This window comes from Dendrobates tinctorius, unplaced genomic scaffold (genome assembly GCF_039654945.1).
Source record: "Dendrobates tinctorius isolate UK_male_01 unplaced genomic scaffold, ASM3965494v1 ptg000038l, whole genome shotgun sequence".
Classification (NCBI taxonomy): Eukaryota; Metazoa; Chordata; class Amphibia; order Anura; family Dendrobatidae; genus Dendrobates; species Dendrobates tinctorius.
In genome coordinates, this window is record NW_027361706.1 from 15,239,302 (window position 1) to 15,261,856 (window position 22,555).

Consider the following 22,555-nt stretch of genomic DNA (forward strand, 5'->3'; position numbering starts at 1 on the left):
TAAAGGGAATTTGTCAGCAGGTTTTTGCTACATAATTTGAAGACAGCATGAGATATGGGTTAAAGCACAGATTTCAGCAATGTTGCTCTTATCAAGCTCCATGGTTTTGTTTATTTGCAATAATTGTTTTTGCACCAGTAGCTTATCATTGCTGGGACACCATAGCATGTGCCTGGTAGTCCGACTCCTCCCCTTTCTTTGATAAGCAGCTCAGAGTTTACAGCTATGTTCATAGAGAGCCTGGTATGGGCAGGGTTAGCTGTATTGTGGGTGGGGTTAGGTTTCTCAGCTCTGCTGTTTTGATAAATCTAAAAGCTCTAATTGTGTCAGAAGAATGACCACGCCAAGGAAACCAATACATTGTTGGAATCAGGATCTCTTTTCCTACATCATCCTGTTCTCAGATGAGGTAGCAAACACCTGCTGATAGATCCCCTTTAAGGACAATTTTATTTTTTGTGTTTTCATTTTCATTTTTATCTCCCCTTTATCAAATAGCCATAACTTTTTATTTCTCTCTCAACATAGACATATGAAGGTCTGCTTTTTGGTAGACAGGTTGTTGTTTTGAATGATACCATTCACTTTCCACTTAGAGTCAGGGAAATGTACGGTGAAATGGTAAAAAAATGCAATTCAGCCATTTTTTTAGGTTTTATTTTTTTATTTTTTTTTCTTAAAAAAAATAGATCTTGGTGAGTATTTTTTTTTGTATGGCAAGCTATTGTTTTTATTTATACCATTTTGGGGTAAATACAACATTTTGATTGAATGCAACTGGATTTTTTGTGGTGTCATGGCATCCCAAAAAATTGAATTCTGGCGTTTTTTTATTTTTTTCCTCTTTGCAATATTTACCAATAGGTTAATTAGTTTTATATTTTGATAGATTGGTCTATTATGGATGCTGCAATAGCAAATATGTATACATTTTTCCTTTTTAAAACTTTTAACTGGAGAAAAGGGATGTGATTAGAATTTTTAAGTTTTTTTTTATATTTTGAATACTTTTTTTCACTTTTTTTTCAGAACCCATAAGGGACTCAAACCTGTGACCAGTATTACTGTATATAGTAAAATCAAGCTTTGTTATGATGACTATTCAATGGGCTTGCTCACAACACCATCGATTTTTTTATGTGAGAGTATCTTGTTGATTATGCTAATGACAGTCATAGAATCATAGAATCGTAGAGTTGGAAGGGACCTCCTGGGCCATCTGGTCCAACCCCCTGCTCAAAGCAGGATTTGCTAAATCATCCCAGTCAGATGTCTGTCCAGCCTCTGTTTGAAGACTTCCATTGAAGGAGAACTAACCACTTCTCGTGGCAGCCTGTTCCACTCATTGATCACTCTAACTGTCAAAAAGTTTTTTCTAATATCTAATCTGTGTCTCCTCCCATTCAGTTTCATCCCATTGCTTCTAGTCTTTCCTTGTGCAAATGAGAATAAAGTTGATCCTTCTACAATGTGACAGCCCTTTAGATATTTGTAGACAGCTATTAAGTCTCCTCTCAGTCTTCTCTTTTGCAAACTAAACATTCCCAAATCCTGCAACCCTTCCTCATAAGACAGGGTTTACAGACCGGTCACCATTCTGGTCGCTCTTTTCTGAACTTGCTCCAGTTTGTTGATGTCTTTTTTAAAATGTGGTGCCCAAAACTGGACACAATATTCCAGATGAGGTCTGACCAAAGAGGAGTAGAGGGAAATAATGACTTCACGTGATCTAGACTGTATGCTTCTGTTAATACATCCTAGAATTGCATTTGCCTTTTTTGCTGCTGCATCACACTGTTGACTCATATTCAGTCTGTGATCTATTAGTATACCCAAATCTTTTTCACATGTGCTGTCACTTAGCCCTATTCCTCCCATTCTATATATGCTTTTTTCATTTTTATTGCCCAGATGTAGTACTTTGCATTTCTCCCTGTTAAAAACCATTCTGTTAGTTGCTGCCCACTTCTCCAGTTTATTTAAATCTTTTTGAATCCTCTCTCTCTCTTCTCTAGTATTAGCTATCCCTCCTAGCTTTGTGTCATCAGCAAATTTAATCAGTTTACCCTCAATTCCTTCATCTAAATCTTTGATAAAGATGTTGAACAATACAGGGCCCAGGACAGAGCCCTGTGGTACCCCACTTGAGACATTCTTCCAACTGGATGTGCAGCCATTTACGACCACTCTTTGGGTCCGATCACTAAGGCCCTTTTACATTTAGCGATACACCAGCGATCCGACCAGCGATCCGACCCGGTCAGGATCGCTGGTGCATCGCTAAATGATCGCTAGTGAGCTGCCACACAGCCAGATCTCACAGCGATGCAGCAGCGACGCAGCGCACGATACTCACCTTTCACACACAGCGATCCTGGCGTCCTCCCGCCCGCCTCCAGAAATGGAGCCGGTCGGAGGTAAGTATTACACATAGCGATATCGCTAGCGATATCGCTATAACGTCACAAAATCGGTGACGTTATAGCGATATCGCTAGCGATATCGCTATGTGTAAAACCCCCTTTAAACTCAGAGTTTGAGCCGCGTGTTATCTTATTGAAATCCGATTTGCATGAGAGAATCGTATCACAGGTGCAGAGAAGATGAAGAACGTAATTTCTCCACCTTTTCCATTCTCTGTATCCACGGTAATTAATCAGACTACACTTGGATGATGTACGAGTGCTGTCCAATGCTTCACATGCACTCATAGAATTCCATGGGTGCACGTAATTCAATTATCGGATATGCTTGCAGCATGCTGCGATTATTTTCTCATGCTGAATCAGCATGAGAATTAGCAATGCACCATAGTATAATAATGGTCCAAGTGTTAGCCAATAAAATATCAGATAGCACTTGGTTATACGGACGTGTGAATGAGCCTTATGGCTGTTAACCAATGGAAAATTAATGGAAGGAATGCCTGAACCCAAATGCGAATCTTAAATGTCACTGTCACTCATTCACAGTATTGCATATATAGGAAGGAGAGAAATCCGGCTTTCAGGATCGCGCTGTTCCAGTCCAAAGTACACAGGGAGTTAATCCAAGGACCAAGCAGTGATTATAACTTCCTTTTTATTCCATAAACTCTACGCGTTTCGTGTACACACTGTACACTTCCTCAGGAGCAAAAGTAACTTTTGCTCCTGAGGAAGTGTACAGTGTGTACACGAAACGCGAAGAGTTTATGGAATAAAAAGGAAGTTATAATCACTGCTTGGTCCTTGGATTAACTCCCTGTGTACTTTGGACTGGAACAGCGCGATCCTGAAAGCCGGATTTCTCTCCTTCCTATATATGCAATTCTAGTGACCGGCTGATTGCTGCAGTTCATCGGATCCTACCCATTTGTGCTTATGGTTGTTGTGTTTCACACAACTGAACCAGGTGAGTGGATCCATATTTGTGAAACATTTATATCACTGGATAAGACCCTATTGTGCGCTTCTGTCTCCCCTTTTTTTTTTTATATTACTCATTCACAGTGGCATTTGAGAGGTTAATAACAGCGATCAGCAGCAGCACCAATTGCACTGTTAAAGGCAGATGTCGGCTATGCCACATAGTCAGTATCTGATCATAAAGCAATGGGGGCTGTAATTGGACTGTCACCAACAAGAAGAGAACCATAAATCAATACAAAATCAATTTATTTAGACCGATAAAAAATCCATAAAATTCACTACTTTTCCACAATTACAATAACCATACCCCAAAGGGGACACTATCCACCATAAATCAAAACCACAATAATAAGAATTAAATATTACACATAATAATTATTATCGGAAAGGAAATACTACACCATATAAAAATTGAGTGACACAAGGTATTTGTCTATATTATGCCCATGGCATTAATAATATATTACCATATGAGCCCCATATAATCATACATAATCTCCGGTTATGTATAGTGGTGGTGGACCCCTGCACCCCGGAAGAAGCAAACAGGTGAAACGCGCATCGGGGCGCAGGGGTCCACCACCACTATCAGTGATCACCTTGTCACTATTGTAAGTATTCTGCTTGCACAAATTCCCTTTGTTTCCTATGCGATTTACAACTCTTTTGGAATACATTTCTGGGCATTTAGCACAGATAGGGGATATTGTAACCGGAGATTATGTATGACTATATGGGGCACATATGGTAATATATTATTAATGTCATGGGCATAATATAGACAAATATCTTGTGGTACTCAATTTTTATATGGTGTAGTATTTCCTTTCCGATAATAATTATTATGTGTAATATTTAATTCTTATTATTGTGGTTTTGATTTGTGGTGGATAGTGTCCCCTTTGGGGTATGTTTATTGTAATTGTGGAAAAGTAGTGAATTTTATGGATTTTTTATCGGTCTAAATAAATTGATTTTTGTATTGATTTATGGTTCTCTTCTTGTCCCTGACAGTCCAATTACAGCCCCCATTGCTTTATGATCATATATGGAAGTGCCATTTAAGTGATTTTTTGGACAAAGTGGATTGAATAGTCAGCATCTGCCCTAGGTAGAGCAAGCTCAACTTCTGAGCCCACTCCAAACACCATGACACGTTCCAATTATATGTCAAGGAACGTTAAGGGGTTAATTCGCTTTTGTCTCATATCATAATTAAAACTCAGAAATATATAAAGAAATTTGCCTGTGTCTCGAAAGATGATCCGTGTTCTTCTACTCCTCCCCAGTGTCCTGTATGTGACTGTAAAACATCTAGCTGCAGCATGAGCTTCTCCCTCAGACACATGTGCAGTAAAACAAAGATTTCTCGCCCCGCCTCTTTTGTCAAGGGTGTTTGAGCTTCAGCTGGCCACTACTGTTAGCACAGAAGTGGTCAGTAGTAGATTAGTCCCTGTCTTTTTTGCCCACTCCACAAGGGGCAAGTGCTGTTTTGTACAGCAGAAACCTGCCTCTAACATTATCAATGAGATCTAGCTACTGATTGTCACTGTTTAACCACTTAATTATATTCATTTAACAGCCTTCCTGCTTGATCCCAAGCCATGGCGACTTGATGGATGAACGATCTCTAGGAAGACTGATCTTGTGCAAGCCTAGATAGGTCCACCAAGGTCTTCTCCACCATTATCTTGACCTTATCAAGCCATCAAGTTGCTGGTCTTCCACTTTGCCTTGTTCCTTCTATTCTTCCAACCATGATATCCTTCTCCAGTGATTAATCAATCACTTAAATGCTATACAAAATGATCAAAACACTGTACGTACCCCATAATAGTGTATGTACCCCATAATAGCAGTAATAAAAATGACTGTTTGGCACACAATGGAAAAACTCTCATGCAACTCCATCAATAGAAAATTATGGGTTGCAGGAAATGGCAACACAAACCATTTTTTTACATGTTGAAAAAAACAATATTTTTTTTACATTTTTTTTCTACAAGTTTTTGTTAGGCTATGGGTTAAAGACTATGGGTTTGGGTCTTTTAAGAACTTAAGGGTACGTGTCCACATTCAGGAAATGGCAGTGCTTTGGACGCAGCGCCACCCAAAGCGCTGCCCCCTTTTGTACGCACAGTGATTCCACATGTGTTCATTGAACACATGAGGAATCAACGCATCGTATACATAGACTGTGCAATTTATCTTGCGGAGACGCCACTATGCTGTAGCATCTGGACGCTGCGGATTGGACACTCCGGCTGTATGCAGCGCCCAATCCCCAGCGTTTCCTGAACGTGGAAACATATCCTTAGAAATATGAAAAAATTAGAATTTTTTGAAGCCACTAAAATTAATAAAAAAAACGATATATTTTGAAACTATAACTATACTGACATGAAAGTTCATGTTACCAGGTCATTTTTTACATGCAAAGAATGATGTAAAAACAAAATCCAAACATCAAAAAGAATCCATCATCAGGATTTTGCCATGTAATCTGAGAGCAGAAAATATAGGGCAAGAGATTCTGAGTCCAAAAATGCATCACTTACTGGGCTGCTTGGTGCAATTTTGATGGAATCCTTGTTTGATCTGTTGTTGATGTAGCTGATCTCTAAATAATACCACCCACACCCTGATTGTCAGCTTCCAGTGTACAGACTATATAGTCAGGAACTTGCTAATCAGTGATGGGGCGGGGTTACACAGCTTAGCCTGACTGTCTGGCACATGGCACCTAGTCCTGCAGTGATAATCTCCTGCTTATAAACCACTGGCTGTATTGAAACTACAGCAAACAGTTTAGTTAGTAACACCTCCTTGGAATTGGGCTCACCTGCCCTTTATTATGCTGCTCTCAGATTAAATAACAAAAATAGCAAAAACTTTCTGACGGATTCCCTTTAATGATAGAATTGCATTGATCACCATTTCATTTTTTTCAGCATGTTACAGTAAAATAAATGGTGTAATTTAAAATGTCCCACAAATGCTATGTCAACAGAAAAAGAAAAAATATGGCTTTTGAAAGAAGAGGTAATACGGTAATTAATGCATGAAAATAAAGTTTGGCTTCTTCTTTAGGGGTCATTACTTGCTGATTGGTGAGTTTCTGACTACTGGGACCTGCACCGATTGGCAAATTTGGGGAATTTTTATCTCTGATGGGGAATTATATCTCTGATACAAAGTGGACTGGCAAGCTGCAAGTTGGACACTCGACCACCGCTTCATTTCTTCTCTACAAGGCAGTTGGAAAAAGATGAATGCAGCACTCGGCAGCTCAGAATGAATGGAGCTAAGGGCGAACATGTGCAGTGCCGCTCCATTATAATGGGGTTATGAATTCTTCATTCTGCCAGTTGTTGCAGATCCCAGCAGCAGTAATGCTCATAATATGGTTTCTTTTTCCTTTGGACACTAGCTGCATTATAATTGGGATTGGAAACATCTTACTTTCTTACACATACCTTGACAATTGTAAAAAGAAATAAATGTGAAGTTGCACTTTGCAGCTATAAATGTAGTAAATCAATGATTATCCACCGTGTTCCTGTAAATTGCTATAAAAGTTTCATGGAAAATACACCCAAAAATACAATAATATTATAATAGTGAACAATGTCACACAATATTATGCGATAGGTCTAGATTTAAATATATAGTGGGATAATCGCTACCATTATTAATTCATACACAAGAAAAAACCACGATCAAAAAATCTCAGAAAGATGATTGAAAATTCAAAAATTACTTTATTACATATAGCAGGATATTTGACAAACAAGTGGGACAGAGATCAAAGCCCACCCAGACGCGTGTTTCGGCGATATGGCCTTTGTCAATTGCTGTAGTAGGAAGAGAGAAATTGCTTAAAAGAAGGTGGTGAGGAAAGAATTAAAGGGAACCTGCCACTTGATTCATGCTGCCCAAACCATGGACATCATTAATCACAACCCAAGTCTCTCTCTATGGGAGAGATCTGGCAATCATCTCTAGCAGCACTGGGAAAAGCCAGGATTGGAGCTGGGTTAGTCTCGTTTATGGCTATGGTCCCATCAAACAATCACATCCATGTAGTGTAAGTGTGTAGCTATAAAACTATCCTATAACCAAAGCCAGAAGGTCATAGAAACATATACATACAGTAAAGCATGACTGCATCTTTTATGCATCCCAAACTGATGTTTTATTAAAGGGAATCTGTCAGCACTGTTGGCCGATACGAGTTACGGCCACCGCCTTTCAGGGCTTATCTACAGCGTTCTATAATGCTGTAGATAAGCCCCCGGTCCGACCTGCAAGGGAAGAAAAATAAGTTTTATTATACTCACACGGGGGGCGGTCCGGTCCAATGGGTGTCGCAGGTCTTGGTCCGGCGCCTCCCATCTTCTTATGACCATGTGATATTTCAGTTGCCTTTTTTAATAAATTTGCAAAAATTTCTACATTTCTGCTTTTTTTTTAGTAAAGATGGGGTGCAGAGTGTACATTAGTGAGAAAAAAATGAATTTACCAAAGAGTGAAAAATTTAAAAGGGTCTGAATACTTTCCGCACCCACTGTACAACAATATTTGTAAGCCAAAAAAAAGGAGTGGGTGAAAAATGCGGAAGTGGTGAAGTTTTTTTTATTACACTTTTCCTCTGATTGTGCGGCTCCTTATTTTAGCTTACTAATACTGACTGTGTGAGCGTGGGCGTAGGACGAATATTATGTAAGTGTCATGTGAGTACAATGTGATTTTTAGAAAGTTCCATCCGTCTGACATCAGTCTGGCATGCGTATGTAATCTGAATGCAATGAGTTTTTAATATCAGCATTTACATACAGTAATTCTCTGTCATTTCAAGCTAGTTTACTAACTAATAAAACAATCTTATATACAGAGATAGATAGTTCAGTGCGTGTGTATCTTACTGTACATGTACTTAGTTAATAATTAAATAAATAAAAGAAAAAATGTGGGATCCCCATATTTTTCATAGCTAGCTGAGGGAAAGCAGACAGCTGGAGTTTCCCAGGATATTAATATCACCTCACAGCTGTCGGGTAGCCTTGTCTTGTTTATTAAGAATGGATGACCCCCCAAAAAATTATGTGAGGTCCCCCCCATTGTTAATAACCAGCAAAGCTAGGCAGATAACTGTGGGATGATATTACTAGCCTAGGAAGGGGCCATGGATATTGACCCCTCCCAGACTAATAACATCATCCCTCAGCTGCCCCAGAAATAGTGCATACATTAGATGCACAATTACTGGTGCTTAGCCTCTGCTCTTCTCACTTTCCCTGGTGCGGTGGCAAGTGGGATAATATTATTGGGGTTGATGTCAGCTTTGTATTTGCAGCTGACATCAGGACCAAGGGTTAGTAATGGAGAAACGTCTATAAGACACCCTATGGAGACACGGGAGTCTCGGCCTCCTCTACACCTGACCAGACTTAGGACATAAGGACGGGAGTCACGTGCTGACCCTACACATCGTGGTCACTATAGGTACCGCTCCAGCGATACACACCTGAGGTCTCCCTCTCATTTATCCTTCTAGCCGAAGGTACTTTACCTGTGCTATTACAACAACCCTACATTCTCTCCCGTGACGTCTGTGACTTCAAATGAGTCCAGACCAGCAGGACTACCCCTGACAGTGATGACCTCGCCCTAGCTGGACTACAAAGGCAAACCTATACCACCTATACACACACCCCAAAACCAAGGACCAAGTCATATCCCTGATGAAAGCTCGAGATGTAGAGCTGAAACGTTGGATTGTAACACCACCTTTTTCCACAAAAAATAAAATCACAACAAAAAAGACTGTCGTTGCAAAGACTCTACTTACATGTTATTAGTGTGCCGGGGCTACTCCTATACTTTAGCTTTGTTTTTTTCCCCAGAGCACCTAAGTTGGGGTTTGAGCCTGTCATATCTATTTTAAATCTGTGTCCACTGTGATGGAGCCATGTTGTCCTTCCTGCTGTTCTGTAGAGTATGCCTTGCTGTGGTTTTGTAATGAGTCTCTGATCTTTGCAGAAGGACAGAAAATTCCTTTTTATACCCACTTCAGGGGGAAGGTGGGATGTGTTTAACTCTCATTGTTTCGGTATTTAATCAATCTGCATTGTTCATCCTTATCTGATTTGCATGCCAACATACTAGCTTGACTTATACAACAGTCAGTCAACATATTAGCAAACATCTATTGTACAATCACCCTATGTCCCTGTCCCTCAAAGATAGCAAACATGAGTTGCAGCAAACAGCAACTCCAGAGTCACATTCAGGCTCCTACGAACAATAGTTTGTGTTTCTTGACCAACCAAAGAATAGCACATAATTTCAATAGTCAACATAATTAAATGCTGTGTCATCACCCCCCCATTAACACCTCCATAGTCAAATGTAATAAATACAAACAGAGAGTAAAGTGGTTTATTTGAAATAAAAACTAGCCAAACCTTTTACCCATAAATTAATTTATCAATATCTAAAGAAAAATAAACCAAGGAAATCCTTGCCTGTCCCCCAATAATCCATTTGTCCTGCAATAAGCCCAACTCAGCTACATCTGGATGCTTTGCTAAACGGTCACATAAAATGTGACAACTCAGCATGGGATCCAGGAGACACTGAGAGTTTCCTATGAGATGGATTTGTAAAAATCATACAGCTCCCTCATAGTCTGTGTGCCTTGCAATTTTTTCTCACACCCATTGAATTGCATTGCTGCGTCTCATCCTATATACGCTGCCACTGGCAGCATGCTGGAATTTTTTTTTTCAGACTGATATGAACTGAAAAAAAAAATTGCAGATGAACACTTAATTATTTTTTATTGGATTGCATTTGTCTGTTTTAAACGCAGATGAATTTAAGCCCTAATAGTGTTATTGGACCTGACAGGTTGTGGTTAAGGTACCCAATTGGTGCTGTAGTATTTCATTTTTCATTGGATAATAGTGAATATGAAACATAAGGAATCATATATAGGATACTGTAGGAAGCATTTAACGAACATTAATTGAATCACTCTTCTATGTTATTAATAACTGTTTCAATAATTTCCCTCTACCACTAGCTGAAGATCAGTTCATACATGCACATCCCATTAGGCATTCATCTTTATGCAACCTTTTCCAAATGTGTCACTGTGGAGACACATGGGGTCGGTGGACACCTCGGTCTGCTAGCCGGAACCACATGGACCAGGAATCTTCCCACCAAACGCCCGCTCTCCCTTTAATGTAGGTAAAACTACTCAGACAACACAGACTGAGGATAAAACAGTGTGACAATACTTTATTGAACTATAAAACAGGCAGACAACACGTAGAACAGTCCCAGCAAAATACCCCAATATGGTGTACATTAGAGTCTCACCCTTCCACTGACTCGCCGAGATAATGGCTGTTGTTACTTCAGAACTTCCAGGGTCAACTACCCCACCTGTGGCACGCACACAGAGAGGAGGTAACGACAAGCGAAGGAAGATGACAGTCCATTCAGATACCAGGACCAGTTGACCGGAGGGTCACAACCTGGCTTCATCTTCCAGGATTGATTACCCCACCTGTGGCACGCACATGAGAGGAGGTAATGACAAGCATAGGAAGATGACAGTCCATTCAGGTACAAGGTCAGTTGACCCGAGTGTTGACCCGAGTGACCTGGCTTCTCCAAACATCTCCTTGTAGCCAGGCGACCAGCGTGTCACAATCCTGGCATTCTCCAAACATATCCTTTGTTCAGTAATGGTCAATGGAGTAGATTTATATTCTTCCAACCGTGGCCGAGGTCCCCTAGGTTGCTTCCAGTAGAATGAGAGATCTGTGTCCCTCGTGATGGAGCCATGATGTATTGGCTGCTATCCTGTCTCTGGTCTTTTGGATGTTTGGATGTCTTGGCTGAATCTCTGTCCATCTCTCAGTGTCTCTGTCTCTATACAGAGGCATGTAATCTATTTTTATACTTAGCAAATGTCCTTCATCCAGTATTTACATAAAGGGTAAGAATGGAGATGAGATCAAGTAGTATTACTTGATTATTTAATCTATTTGCATAGGTTTTCTATCTATCTATTTTTGAAGTCACCAAACTATCTGGCCTACACAATGCATAATTAGCATATCGGCAAACATCACTAGTCATCAAGGATAAGAGCACAATATGTTATATCAAATATCAACTTACAAGACAATATTACAGGCTTACAAAAGCAAAAGTCTGTTTTCTTGCCCAACCAGAAAGAAATGCTTAAATTCAAAAGTCAACATATAGATAACAGTCCATTCTTTCTGGCTTGCAAAAATAGTCATCTGGTTAACTAAGTTACAGTGCTGTGTCTCCACAGTCACTAATGGTGTTGACATTTCAACAAAAAAATCACCAAATACTCCCATACAGTAAATGCACAAAATGTATGAATTCCAATAATTAATTATTTTTATTTACACCCTTAATATTTACTTGTATTTTAGGAGCTTTCCTCATTCCATATGTGGTGTTCTTTATATTTTGTGGTATACCAGTGTTTTTCCTGGAAACTGCACTGGGGCAATTTACTAGTGAAGGAGGGATAACATGCTGGAGAAAAGTCTGTCCATTGTTCGAAGGTATAGTATGACTTTTCTTTTAATTTTACTGATGAGTAGTGGGTACTATCAATTTTTACCTGGGAGGAACTTCAGCATACAACATTACTATATGCATTCTTTGTCTAATAATTTTCAAGAATTCTGATTGCTGCCAATAAAGTTAATTAGACGATTGTATATCACCAACCTGTACAAACTAAGACCCATTTCATATTTTCAACATTGACAGTTTGAGTTTTAATTCCAATATTTGTACTACTGTAGCTGTGGGTCTCAGAACTCAACAGCCAAATATTTATGTATTAGACTGTTGAGTTTGAGTCGGGAGACCCATGGTGAGACCCAGACATTGTGGTATATATTTGGACTGTGTATGTCAGAAGTGTTTCAAATTGGACTTACATTGCTCAGCCATAACATTACAACAAGAGATGGGACAATCAATTTGCAGGATTCTGGTCCATGTGACACATTAGTAATCTATAACTGCTGGATGAGAGGCCTTTAAATCTACTCTTACCTCCTGGGATTCCTGGTTCTTGTTTTCATTAGCCAGTCTGAAAAAAAAGTCGTGTGTACATCAAGCTGTTGTCACGACTTTGAGGCAGCCCGGCTGACCAAAAGAAGAGCCAGGAATACTGGGAAAGGAGATTTTTTCTATCTCGAGCAGTCACACACTTTTGACCTGGGCGGTGGACAAAAACCTGCGAATAAATACTTCAATTATAATATTGATTAATTAATTAGAAATGCAACTGTTGGGATTTTACCACAAGAGGTTAGCAGTGCTAAAATTTTACCCACCCTTATTGAACCAATGGCTGGATAATTTTGTTTTACAACTGTTCAGCCATTGGCCCACCATGGAAGGAAGGCGTTTCTGAAGCATTCCCAATCACACCATTTGGCAGCAACTTTGGGGAGTTGATAATTTTAGACAACAAGTAAGTAGTCCTTGAAGTTGTTTTGTTGGGAAAAATGGACAAATGTAATGGTCTGAGTGACTCTGACAAGGACCAAACTGTGATGGCTAAATGACTGAGTCAGAGCACTTAGAAAGTGGTAGGTTTTATGGTGTCTTACAGTTATGCAGGAGTTACTATCTACCAAAGTAGTCTGAAGATGAATAACGGGTGAATTGACAACAGGATCATTGGTGCCCAAGGTTTATTGATACTCTTTGGAAGCTAGTCTAGATTGCTCCAAGAAATGGCATGACAAATTGTGAGAGGGTGGCCTAGTGAAAGCCTGAGGCAACCGAGATGCTAGGCTTAGGATGATGGCCTTAGGAGTGAAGACTGCTTTAGTTTGGCATGAACATTGTTCCATGCTGTCTTATCATTATTCTTCCTACTTCTTAATGTCAACCATTCATCAAGAGAACAGTCTGTATACGTAAGCAGAAGGCGAGTGACTGTAGGGAGAATATAACTTCATTTTCTCCTTGCAGTTAGACTACATAAGTTGTTTCAAATGTATCTGCAGACTAGCACTATATTTGCAAAAACTGTTTTTTATGACATATTTCCTTTAAACCATTGCACTAAATAGATTACCGTATATTTATTGACTCAGTTGAATGTTTCCTTTCCCTTTTTTTGTAGGTATCGGTTATGCAACCCAGGTGATTGAAGCCCATTTAAATGTCTATTACATCATTATTTTAGCTTGGGCAATTTTCTATTTATTTAATTGCTTTTCTGCTGAGTTGCCCTGGGCCACATGCGGACATAAATGGAACACAGGTAAGCCATTTATCTCACATTATACAAAAATAAAAAAAACATGGAAGCGTGAAAAGATGTTGACAACATCATGATGATGAAATTCTACTTTAGTATAGCAGATTTTCTGAGCTTTGAAACACATAATGTAAACCAGTAAATGACAGATTTATACATTTTGGTTAGTAGCGCTGGATCTTTTTCCATATTAGGGTCCGCTGCAGAAAAAAGGTGGTATTCATATAAATGGTCAACTGTTGTGAGTTCATTTTCCCCTTCGTCACTGAGGTCTGTTGAACTCCCTATTCTGGTAAAGGAAGGTAATGAGCCTGATTATCAGGCACCTAAGCCTAATGAGGATGACTGGCTGAGTGGAGTCACGGACTGGATATAAGGCTGCCGACGCCCTTCTGCCCTGCGGGTGATTTCTCTGTGGACTTCTAGGACACCAGTCTGATTCCTGCTCCTCTAAAGCTAAGTTTTCTTCTTTTCCTGTTAGCATTTGTGTTTTGTTTTTGTTTTCCTTGCTTTTCTGGATTCTGCCATTCCCTGCTGGGGTGAACTGAATCTCCTTTTGCCGGTTGCTCTGTCTTCAGAACATTCCTGAGTACTGACATAGCTTTTTGAAGCCTAGCGTCTTCAGGGCCTTTTTCACTGTCAGTCTGTTGGCTCTTATTTTCATAGGGTTTTTCACGGATTGCAGACAGCAGCCTTCCTGTCCTTTCCTATCCAGTTAGCTTGGGCCCCGTCTTTGCTCAGTCTATCTTTCTGTCTGTGTTAGTGTTTTCATCTTGCTTCACCGTCATTATATGTTGGGGGCTGCCTATTGCTTTGGGGTCTGCTCTGGGGCAGTTTAGATTTCCCCTTTCTTTCTTTAGGCCTATTTAATTCTCCGGCTGTGATCGAGGGGTCTAGGGCATCGTAGGAACCCCCCACGGCTACTGCTAGTTGTATTGATAGGTTCAGGGGTCTGCAATCCAATAGCTGCCAACCTCTCTGGTTTTCTGGACTTAGATAGCATTTCTGTTTTTGCCTCCTACGGTGACTCAATCATAACAGAATCACCCGCCATACCGCAGATCCTAGGGTACTCAATAGCAGGAAAGAATTGTGTTTAAAAAAAAAAAAGGGTGTGTGTATATTCTTTCCTCTATATCTCTGAGGCCGTAGGGGGAATTTTCTTTTTCTCTAAATGGAGATAAAGCAATTGTCTGATCGTGTGGAGCAGCTCGCTGTGGAAGTGCGGGGAATTTCCGCCTACCTTGCTCGTTCGCATGCTGTTGAACCAAAGATCCCTACACCTGATGTATTTTTTGGGGATCGATCCAAATTTTTGAGTTTCAAAAATAATTGTAAATTATTTTTTGCCTTGAAGCCTAACTCGTCAGGGAGCTCCGCGCAGCAGGTTAAAATTGTAATCTCTTTGCTGCGTGGCGATCCCCAGGATTGGGCGTTTTCTTTGAAACCAGATGATCCTATTCTGACTAATGTGAACGCATTCTTTCAAGCTTTGGGGTTGTTGTATGACGAACCTAATGCTATTGATCAGGCTGAAAAGACCCTCTTGGCATTGAACCAGGGTCGAGATTCTGCAGAGTTGTACTGTCAAAAGTTCAGAAAGTGGGCGGTCCTTACTACCTGGAATCATAATGCCTTGGCTGCTCTCTTTCGGAAGGGTTTGTCAGAAGCCGTAAAAGATACTATGGTGGGATTTCCTGTTCCCTCTGGTCTGGACGATTCTATGTCATTAGCCATTCAGGTTGATCGGCGTTTACATGAACGCAGGATTGCACGAGATGTGTGGCCACCGGTTGAACAGACGTCTGAACCTATGCAATGTGATAGAGTTTTGTCTAAGGCGCAACGTCAGGAGTTCAGAAGGCGTAATAAGCTGTGTTTTTTCTGTGGAGATGCCTCGCATATTAGTTCTGTTTGTCCTAAACGATAGAAAAGCTTTGCACACACGTTTTCTGTGGGTGGTGTTCAACCTAAGTTTCTTCTGGCAATTACTCTGATCTGCTCCCTGCCCACATTTTCCGCCAAGGCTTTTGTGGATTCGGGAGCAGCGCTAAACCTAATGGACTTGGATTTTGCTAAACGTTGTGGATTTCCGATGACACCTCTGCAGACGCCTATCCCTTTTAGGGGGATTGATGCTACTCCTTTGGCTAAAAATAAACCTCAGTTTTGGACCCAGGTGGTCATGCGGGTTGCCCCAGACCGTCAAGAAAATTGCAGATTTTTGGTGTTGCATGGTCTGCATGATGCCGTTGTTCTGGGGTTTCCCTGGTTGCAAATTCATAATCCAGTTTTGGATTGGAAATCTGTGTCTGTGGTGAGTTGGGGTTGTCGGTGTGCCTTTAGTGAGGCTCCGGTTTTTTCCACCTCTCCTCAGTCGCATGATGTTCCTGACTATTTGGCGGACTTTTATGATGTATTTAGTCAGAATGAGTCTGCGTCCTTGCCTCCTCATAGGAGTTATGACTGTGCAATTGAACTAAGCCCGGGGTGTAAATTTCCCAAGGGTCGGCTCTTCACTTTATCTGTACTCGAGCACGAGGCTAAGCGGTCCAATATTAAGGAGGCGTTGGAGAAGGGTCATATTAGACCATCCTCTTCACCCTTAGGTGCCGGGTTTTTTTTTGTGGCCAAAAAGGATGGTTCTTTAAGGCCTTGTATTGATTATCGTGCCTTCAATAAAATTACTATTAAATATCAGTATCCGTTACCCCTGATTTCGGATCTATTCTCTAGAGTTAGAGGTGCTTGCTGGTTTACCAAGCTTGACCTCAGGGGGGCGTATAATCTTATCCGCATTAAGCAGGGGGATGAATGGAAGACAGCGTTTAATACTCAGGAGGGACATTTTGAGTACCTGGTGATGCCTTTTGGGCTCACTAATGCCCCTTCTGTCTTCCAGTGCTTCATGAACGATATTTTCCGAGACTTTGTCGATAAATTTTTGATTATCTATCTGGATGATATTTTGATCTTCTCCAAGGATTGGGATTCTCATGTGGAACATATTCGGACTGTGTTCCGGATCTTGAGGGAGAATTCCCTGTATGTCAAAAGATCGAAATGCCTTTTTGGAGTACAGAGGATTTCATTTTTGGGATTTATTTTGTCTCCGTCAACTATTGAAATGGACCCGGCCAAGGTACAGGCCATTTATGATTGGGTTCAGCTCACTTCTTTGAAGGACCTCCAGAAGTTTTTGGGTTTTGTTAATTTTTATCGGAAATTTATAGCAAAATTTTCTAGTATTGCCAAGCCATTGACTGATCTGACTAAGAAGGGTGCTGATGTGTTGAATTGGTCTCCGGAGGCTGTTGCTTCCTTTCAGGAGCTGAAGCGAAGATTTACCTCCGCCCCGGTTTTGCGGCAACCTGATGTCTCACTCCCGTTCCAGGTAGAGGTGGATGCTTCTGAGATTGGTGCAGGAGCTGTTTTGTCCCAAAAGGATCCTGTAACATCTAAAATGAATCCTTGTGCTTTCTTTTCCCGAAAGTTCTCTCCATCTGAACGTAACTATGATGTGGGGAATCGGGAACTGTTGGCCATGAAATGGGCATTTGAGGAGTGGAGACATTGGTTGGAGGGAGCTAAACATCAAGTTGTGGTCCTCACTGACCACAAGAATTTGATTTACCTAGAGTCGGCTAAACGCTTGAACACTAGACAGGCTAGGTGGGCCTTGTTTTTTACACGTTTTGATTTTGTGGTCTCTTTTCTTCCTGGAACTAAGAATGTCAAGGCAGACGCCCTCTCTAGGAGTTTCTTTGCTGATTCTCCTGTGGTGACCAAGCCTGCTACCATCTTAGGCGAAGGGGTAGTTCTTTCTGCCATCTCACCCGATTTGAGACTTGCTCTGCAAGAGTTCCAGGAGGACAAACCTGAGCATTGTCCCAGTGGAAAGTTGTATGTTCCTGACCAGTGGAAGAAGAGAGTGATGTCTGAAGTTCATTGCTCTGCATTGGCTGGTCATCCTGGAATTTTTGGTACTAGAGATCTGGTGAGTCGCTCTTTTTGGTGGCCCACCTTGTCTCATGATGTCAGGAATTTTGTGCAGTCCTGTGGGACTTTCTCCCGGTCTAAATCTTGTTCTCACTCTAGTGGGTTGTTGATGCCTTTGCCGGTCCCCAGGAGGCCATGGACCCATATTTCAATGGATTTCATCTCTGATATGCCGGTCTCTCAAAGAATGACTGTTATTTGGGTGATTTGTGATAGGTTCTCTAAGATGGTTCATCTTGTACCACTCCCTAAGTTGCCATCTTCCTCTGAGTTGGTGCCCCTGTTTTTGCAACAGGTGGTTCGCTTACACGGGAGTCCTGAGAACATTGTATCTGACAGAGGAGTTCAGTTTGTGTCTAGATTTTGGAGGACCTTCTGTTCCAAGCTGGGAATTCAGTTGTCCTTCTCCTCTGCTTTTCACCCTCAGACCAATGGGCAGACAGAGAGAACAAACCAGACCTTGGAGTCGTATTTGAGATGTTTTATTTCCGCTGATCAGGATGATTGGGTTTCATTTTTGCCCTTGGCCGAATTTGCTTTATTGAGCTAGTTCTGCCACTTTGATGTCACCTTTTTTTTGTAACTTTGGGTTTCTTCCTCGATTTTCTTCAGGGCAGGTGGAGCCTTCTGCCTGCCCAGGTGTTGACACTGTGGTGGAAAGAATGCACCAGATCTGGGACCAAGTGGTGGATAAGTTATCTCTCTCCCAGGAAAAGGCCCAGCGGTTTTCCAATCGACATAGGACCTTTGGTCCCCAGTTTAAGATTGGTGTATGGTGTGGTTATCATCAAAAAATATTGCTATGAAGGTGGCTTCTCCTAAGTTTAAGCCTAGATTTATTGGACCTTACAAGATTTTGGAGATTATTAATCCGGTCTCTTTTCGTTTGGCTCTTCCTGTCACATTTAAAATCCATAATGTGTTCCATAAGTCCTTGTTGAAGAGGTTTGTTGAACCAGTTGTTCCTGGGGTGGCACCTCCAGACCCTGTATTGGTTGAAGGTAACATGGAATATGAGGTAGAGAAAATACTGGATTCCCGTCTGGTTAGGCGGAGACTCCAGTATTTGGTTAAGTGGAAGGGTTATGGTCAGGAGGATAATTCCTGGGTCTCTGCCTCTGATATTCATGCCAAAAGATTGGTGCATGCCTTTCATCGGGCTCACTCTGATCGCCCTGGTGGCGTGGTTGAGGGTTCGGTGACCCCTCCTCAAGGGGGAGGTACTGTTGTGAGTTCATTTTCCCCTTCGTCACTGAGGTCTGGTGAACTCCCTATTCTGGTAAAGGAAGGTAATGAGCCTGATTATCAGGCACCTGAGCCTAATGAGGATGACTGGCTGAGTGGAGTCACGGACTGGATATAAGGCTGCCGACGCCCTTCTGCCCTGCGGGTGGTTTCTCTGTGGACTTCTAGGACACCAGTCTGATTCCTGCTCCTCTAAAGCTAAGTTTTCTTCTTTTCCTGTTAGCATTTGTGTTTTGTTTTTGTTTTCCTTGCTTTTCTGGATTCTGCCATTCCCTGCTGGGGTGAGCTGAATCTCCTTTTGCCGGTTGCTCTGTCTTCAGAATATTCCTGAGTACTGACATAGCTTTTTGAAGCCTAGCGTCTTCAGGGCCTTTTTCACTGTCAGTCTGTTGGCTCTTATTTTCATAGGGTTTTTCATGGATTGCAGACAGCAGCCTTCCTGTCCTTTCCTATCCAGTTAGCTTGGGCCCCGTCTTTGCTCAGTCTATCTTTCTGTCTGTGTTAGTGTTTTCATCTTGCTTCACCGTCATTATATGTTGGGGGCTGCCTATTGCTTTGGGGTCTGCTCTGGGGCAGTTTAGATTTCCCCTTTCTTTCTTTAGGCCTATTTAATTCTCCGGCTGTGATCGAGGGGTCTAGGGCATCGTAGGAACCCCCCACGGCTACTGCTAGTTGTGTTGATAGGTTCAGGGGTCTGCAATCCGATAGCTGCCAACCTCTTTGGTTCTCTGGACTTAGCTAGCATTTCTGTTTTTGCCTCCTACGGTGACTCAATCATAACAGTCAACCATGTGCATACTTCCCTTTCCCTGGAAGTCAGCAATAATTAATCCAATTAAATTAAAGTAGGCAAAGAATTTTAAACCCTTAAGGCCCCTTTAAATTTAGTGATGCAGCAACGATCCCGACAACGATACAACCCGGTCAGGATTGCTGGTGCATCGCTAAATGGTCGCTAGTGAGCTGCCAAACAGGCAGATCTCACCAGCGATGCAGCGGTCGGCAGTCGTCACTTACCTGTCACACGCAGCGAGGGTGACGTCTTCCGCCCGCGTCCATGCGTCACTCGTCGGCGCCAGCAGGAAGCCAGCGATGAGAAAATGGCTCATCCCATTCTCACGCAACCAGCGATATCCAGCAGGGAGGCCGGTCGGAGGTAAGTGCCACATGTAGCGAGATCGCTAGCGAGATCGCTGTTGCGTCACAAAATCGATGACGCTTTAGCGATATCGCTAGCAATATCGCTATGTGTAAAAAGCCCTTTAGGGTAAGTTCACATGTGGCATTTTTGCTGAGTTGTTTTAATCCTTTTTTATGCAAATTTTCAGGTGTGTTTTAGAGTACCAGCAAAGTCCTCAGTATTTGTTTTTTGCAGACTAGAGAATGTCATTTCTTTTAGCTTTTTTTCAGCGTTTTTCACTCATTGAAAGTATTGGGTGGTGAAAAAATGCTGAAAAAACACAAGTATCAGGTTTTGCTGCATTTTTTGTGCCAAAACCTTATCAAGTAGAATATGATTTTTGTTTTGTCACTAAACTTTATCGGCATGCACAAGAGACAAATGTTCTTCCCGACTCTGCAAACGGCAACAGACTAGTTAATTCGATCTTTGGCAAAGATGTGCCACGTTGTTCAGTATGAAAACAGTGACTAAAGCCATTTTTAAAATTGATGGCTACCAGTGACTTTGAGCTGAGACATCAAAAGTTTTGATAAATCAAGTTTGGAATAAATAAATAAATAGTCATTTAGTTCAAACTAAAAAAAAAAGAAGTCTATATAATGTTATGACATTTTTGTAATTGTGATTTTTTTACTTTAGGAATTCATTTATTGCTTTTAGTTTTAATATTTTCGGGAGACTTCTTGAAGGGACTGAAAGTATTGTTTTAGTCTGGTCAAGAGAATAAAAAGAAAAAATACAAGAATTAGATAAGTTTGAGTCATGAGTCATGAGTCATGACTCATGATACAAGGAAAATATTGTTCTGTTTAGTTCTGAAAAATAAAAAAAAGTATTTTCACTGAGACCCATCAAAATCTATTACTCTAAATCCTTGGGTCCAATCAGTACACATGGTCTCTAGCTCTCGACTGATTGAGAAAGGTCAGAGATGGACAAAAGCTCATTTGTAAATTTCCATTATAATATGAATTAATTGAACTCTGAAGTATATTGAGACTTTCTCTTCAAAAATGTGATAAAGCACTATGAAAGTTGTATATGTCAGAAGAGTACTGGGAATAATTTTGGGAATTTAAAGAGGACCTTCCATCAAATTTTCCATGTTGACCTGGACACAAGATATAATAGTGGCCGCAGAGTGGAATAAAACTTTTTTGATTGGTTTTAGTGTTGCCTATCCATTGCTGAGAAATTAGCAAACAAACTATTTTGCACCTAATGAGATAACTTTAGAAAAGTCCAGGTGGGTGATCTCACTGGTGACATGTACTTTTTCTCCCTGTATGAGTTGCTATCTGATATCACCCATTTGGACTTAAGAAAAGTTTTCATTAGGTGCCAAATGCTTTGATTGTTAATATTTCCGCAACGGAGAGGCGAAACATAAAAAAAATGTGTATTTCACTCTGCAGCCACTATTACACGGCGTGTTCAATTCAACACAAAAAATTTGATGAAAAATCCTCTTTAATGGATAATAGACCAATTTTAGTTTATCTGGAATGGGAATTGTTGACGACTTTAACATGTTTTGATTTTCTCTTGCATATTGACCAGTTGAGAGGTAACCATGTCCTACACCCTAACCCTTTTACTACCCTCGAACATGTAAAAATGAGAAAGAAGCATAAAACTTCCCATTCCTTGAAGATACCTTCCCTTCAAAATATCAGAAACATTTTCAACCTCAGACATCCCTTTAGATACTCCTGAGCTGGGCTGTGCTGTGCTTCTTCATAGCGTAATAATGGGGGCTGATTGAAGTGAACCATTTATTTTTTGGCTAATGGGGTTGTCCGGTATTTTAATATTGATAACCTATCCTCAATTCCAGATCTGTAGCTGCACCCACAGCAATCAGCTGTTCTCAGTGCCGGGGGTGGCCTAATGTTATCATTTGCGGAGCTACACAGCACAACTCTGTCAACTGCATAGTGGCAATGAACGGGTGCTGCACATCCATCCGTATTTGGATGAATAGGGGTGGATGTGCAGTACCACACTATGACCACTGACAAAGGTGTGCTTTTCCGCTTCACAACTGATAACATCAAGCTGCCCCCGGCACTGGGAACATCTGATCAGCGAAGGCACCAAATCTACTCTTAAGGATCTTTTACAATTGACCTAGCCTAAAGGATTGTCCATCAATATTAAAGTATTGGACAATGCCTTTAAAGCAGCACTGAAGTAGTGCTGGAAGGAATGTTTGAGCTGTCCAATGGCACATAACCAGATTGCCTAAAAAAAAGTCTTGTCTGATTGTTTTAAACAATTATTAATGTTCTTAGAAATTAAGTAATAAATTATTTTCAATTTTCAAATTCTATACAAATTCGATTAATAGTTAATAAATAAAGTCATGCTTTG

The 22,555-nt window shown here is 40.9% G+C and overlaps 1 protein-coding gene across 1 annotated transcript in view; it reads left to right on the top strand.

Moving 5' to 3' along the window:
* The window catches only part of SLC6A11 (solute carrier family 6 member 11), a 325,430-nt gene that overhangs the window by 119,381 nt on the left and 183,494 nt on the right, over positions 1-22,555 (top strand). The window contains exons 3-4 of the mRNA XM_073574234.1: positions 11,897-12,031; positions 13,618-13,758. Coding sequence (XP_073430335.1) covers positions 11,897-12,031; positions 13,618-13,758 — 276 coding nt within the window. The remainder of the gene's footprint in view (positions 1-11,896; positions 12,032-13,617; positions 13,759-22,555) is intronic.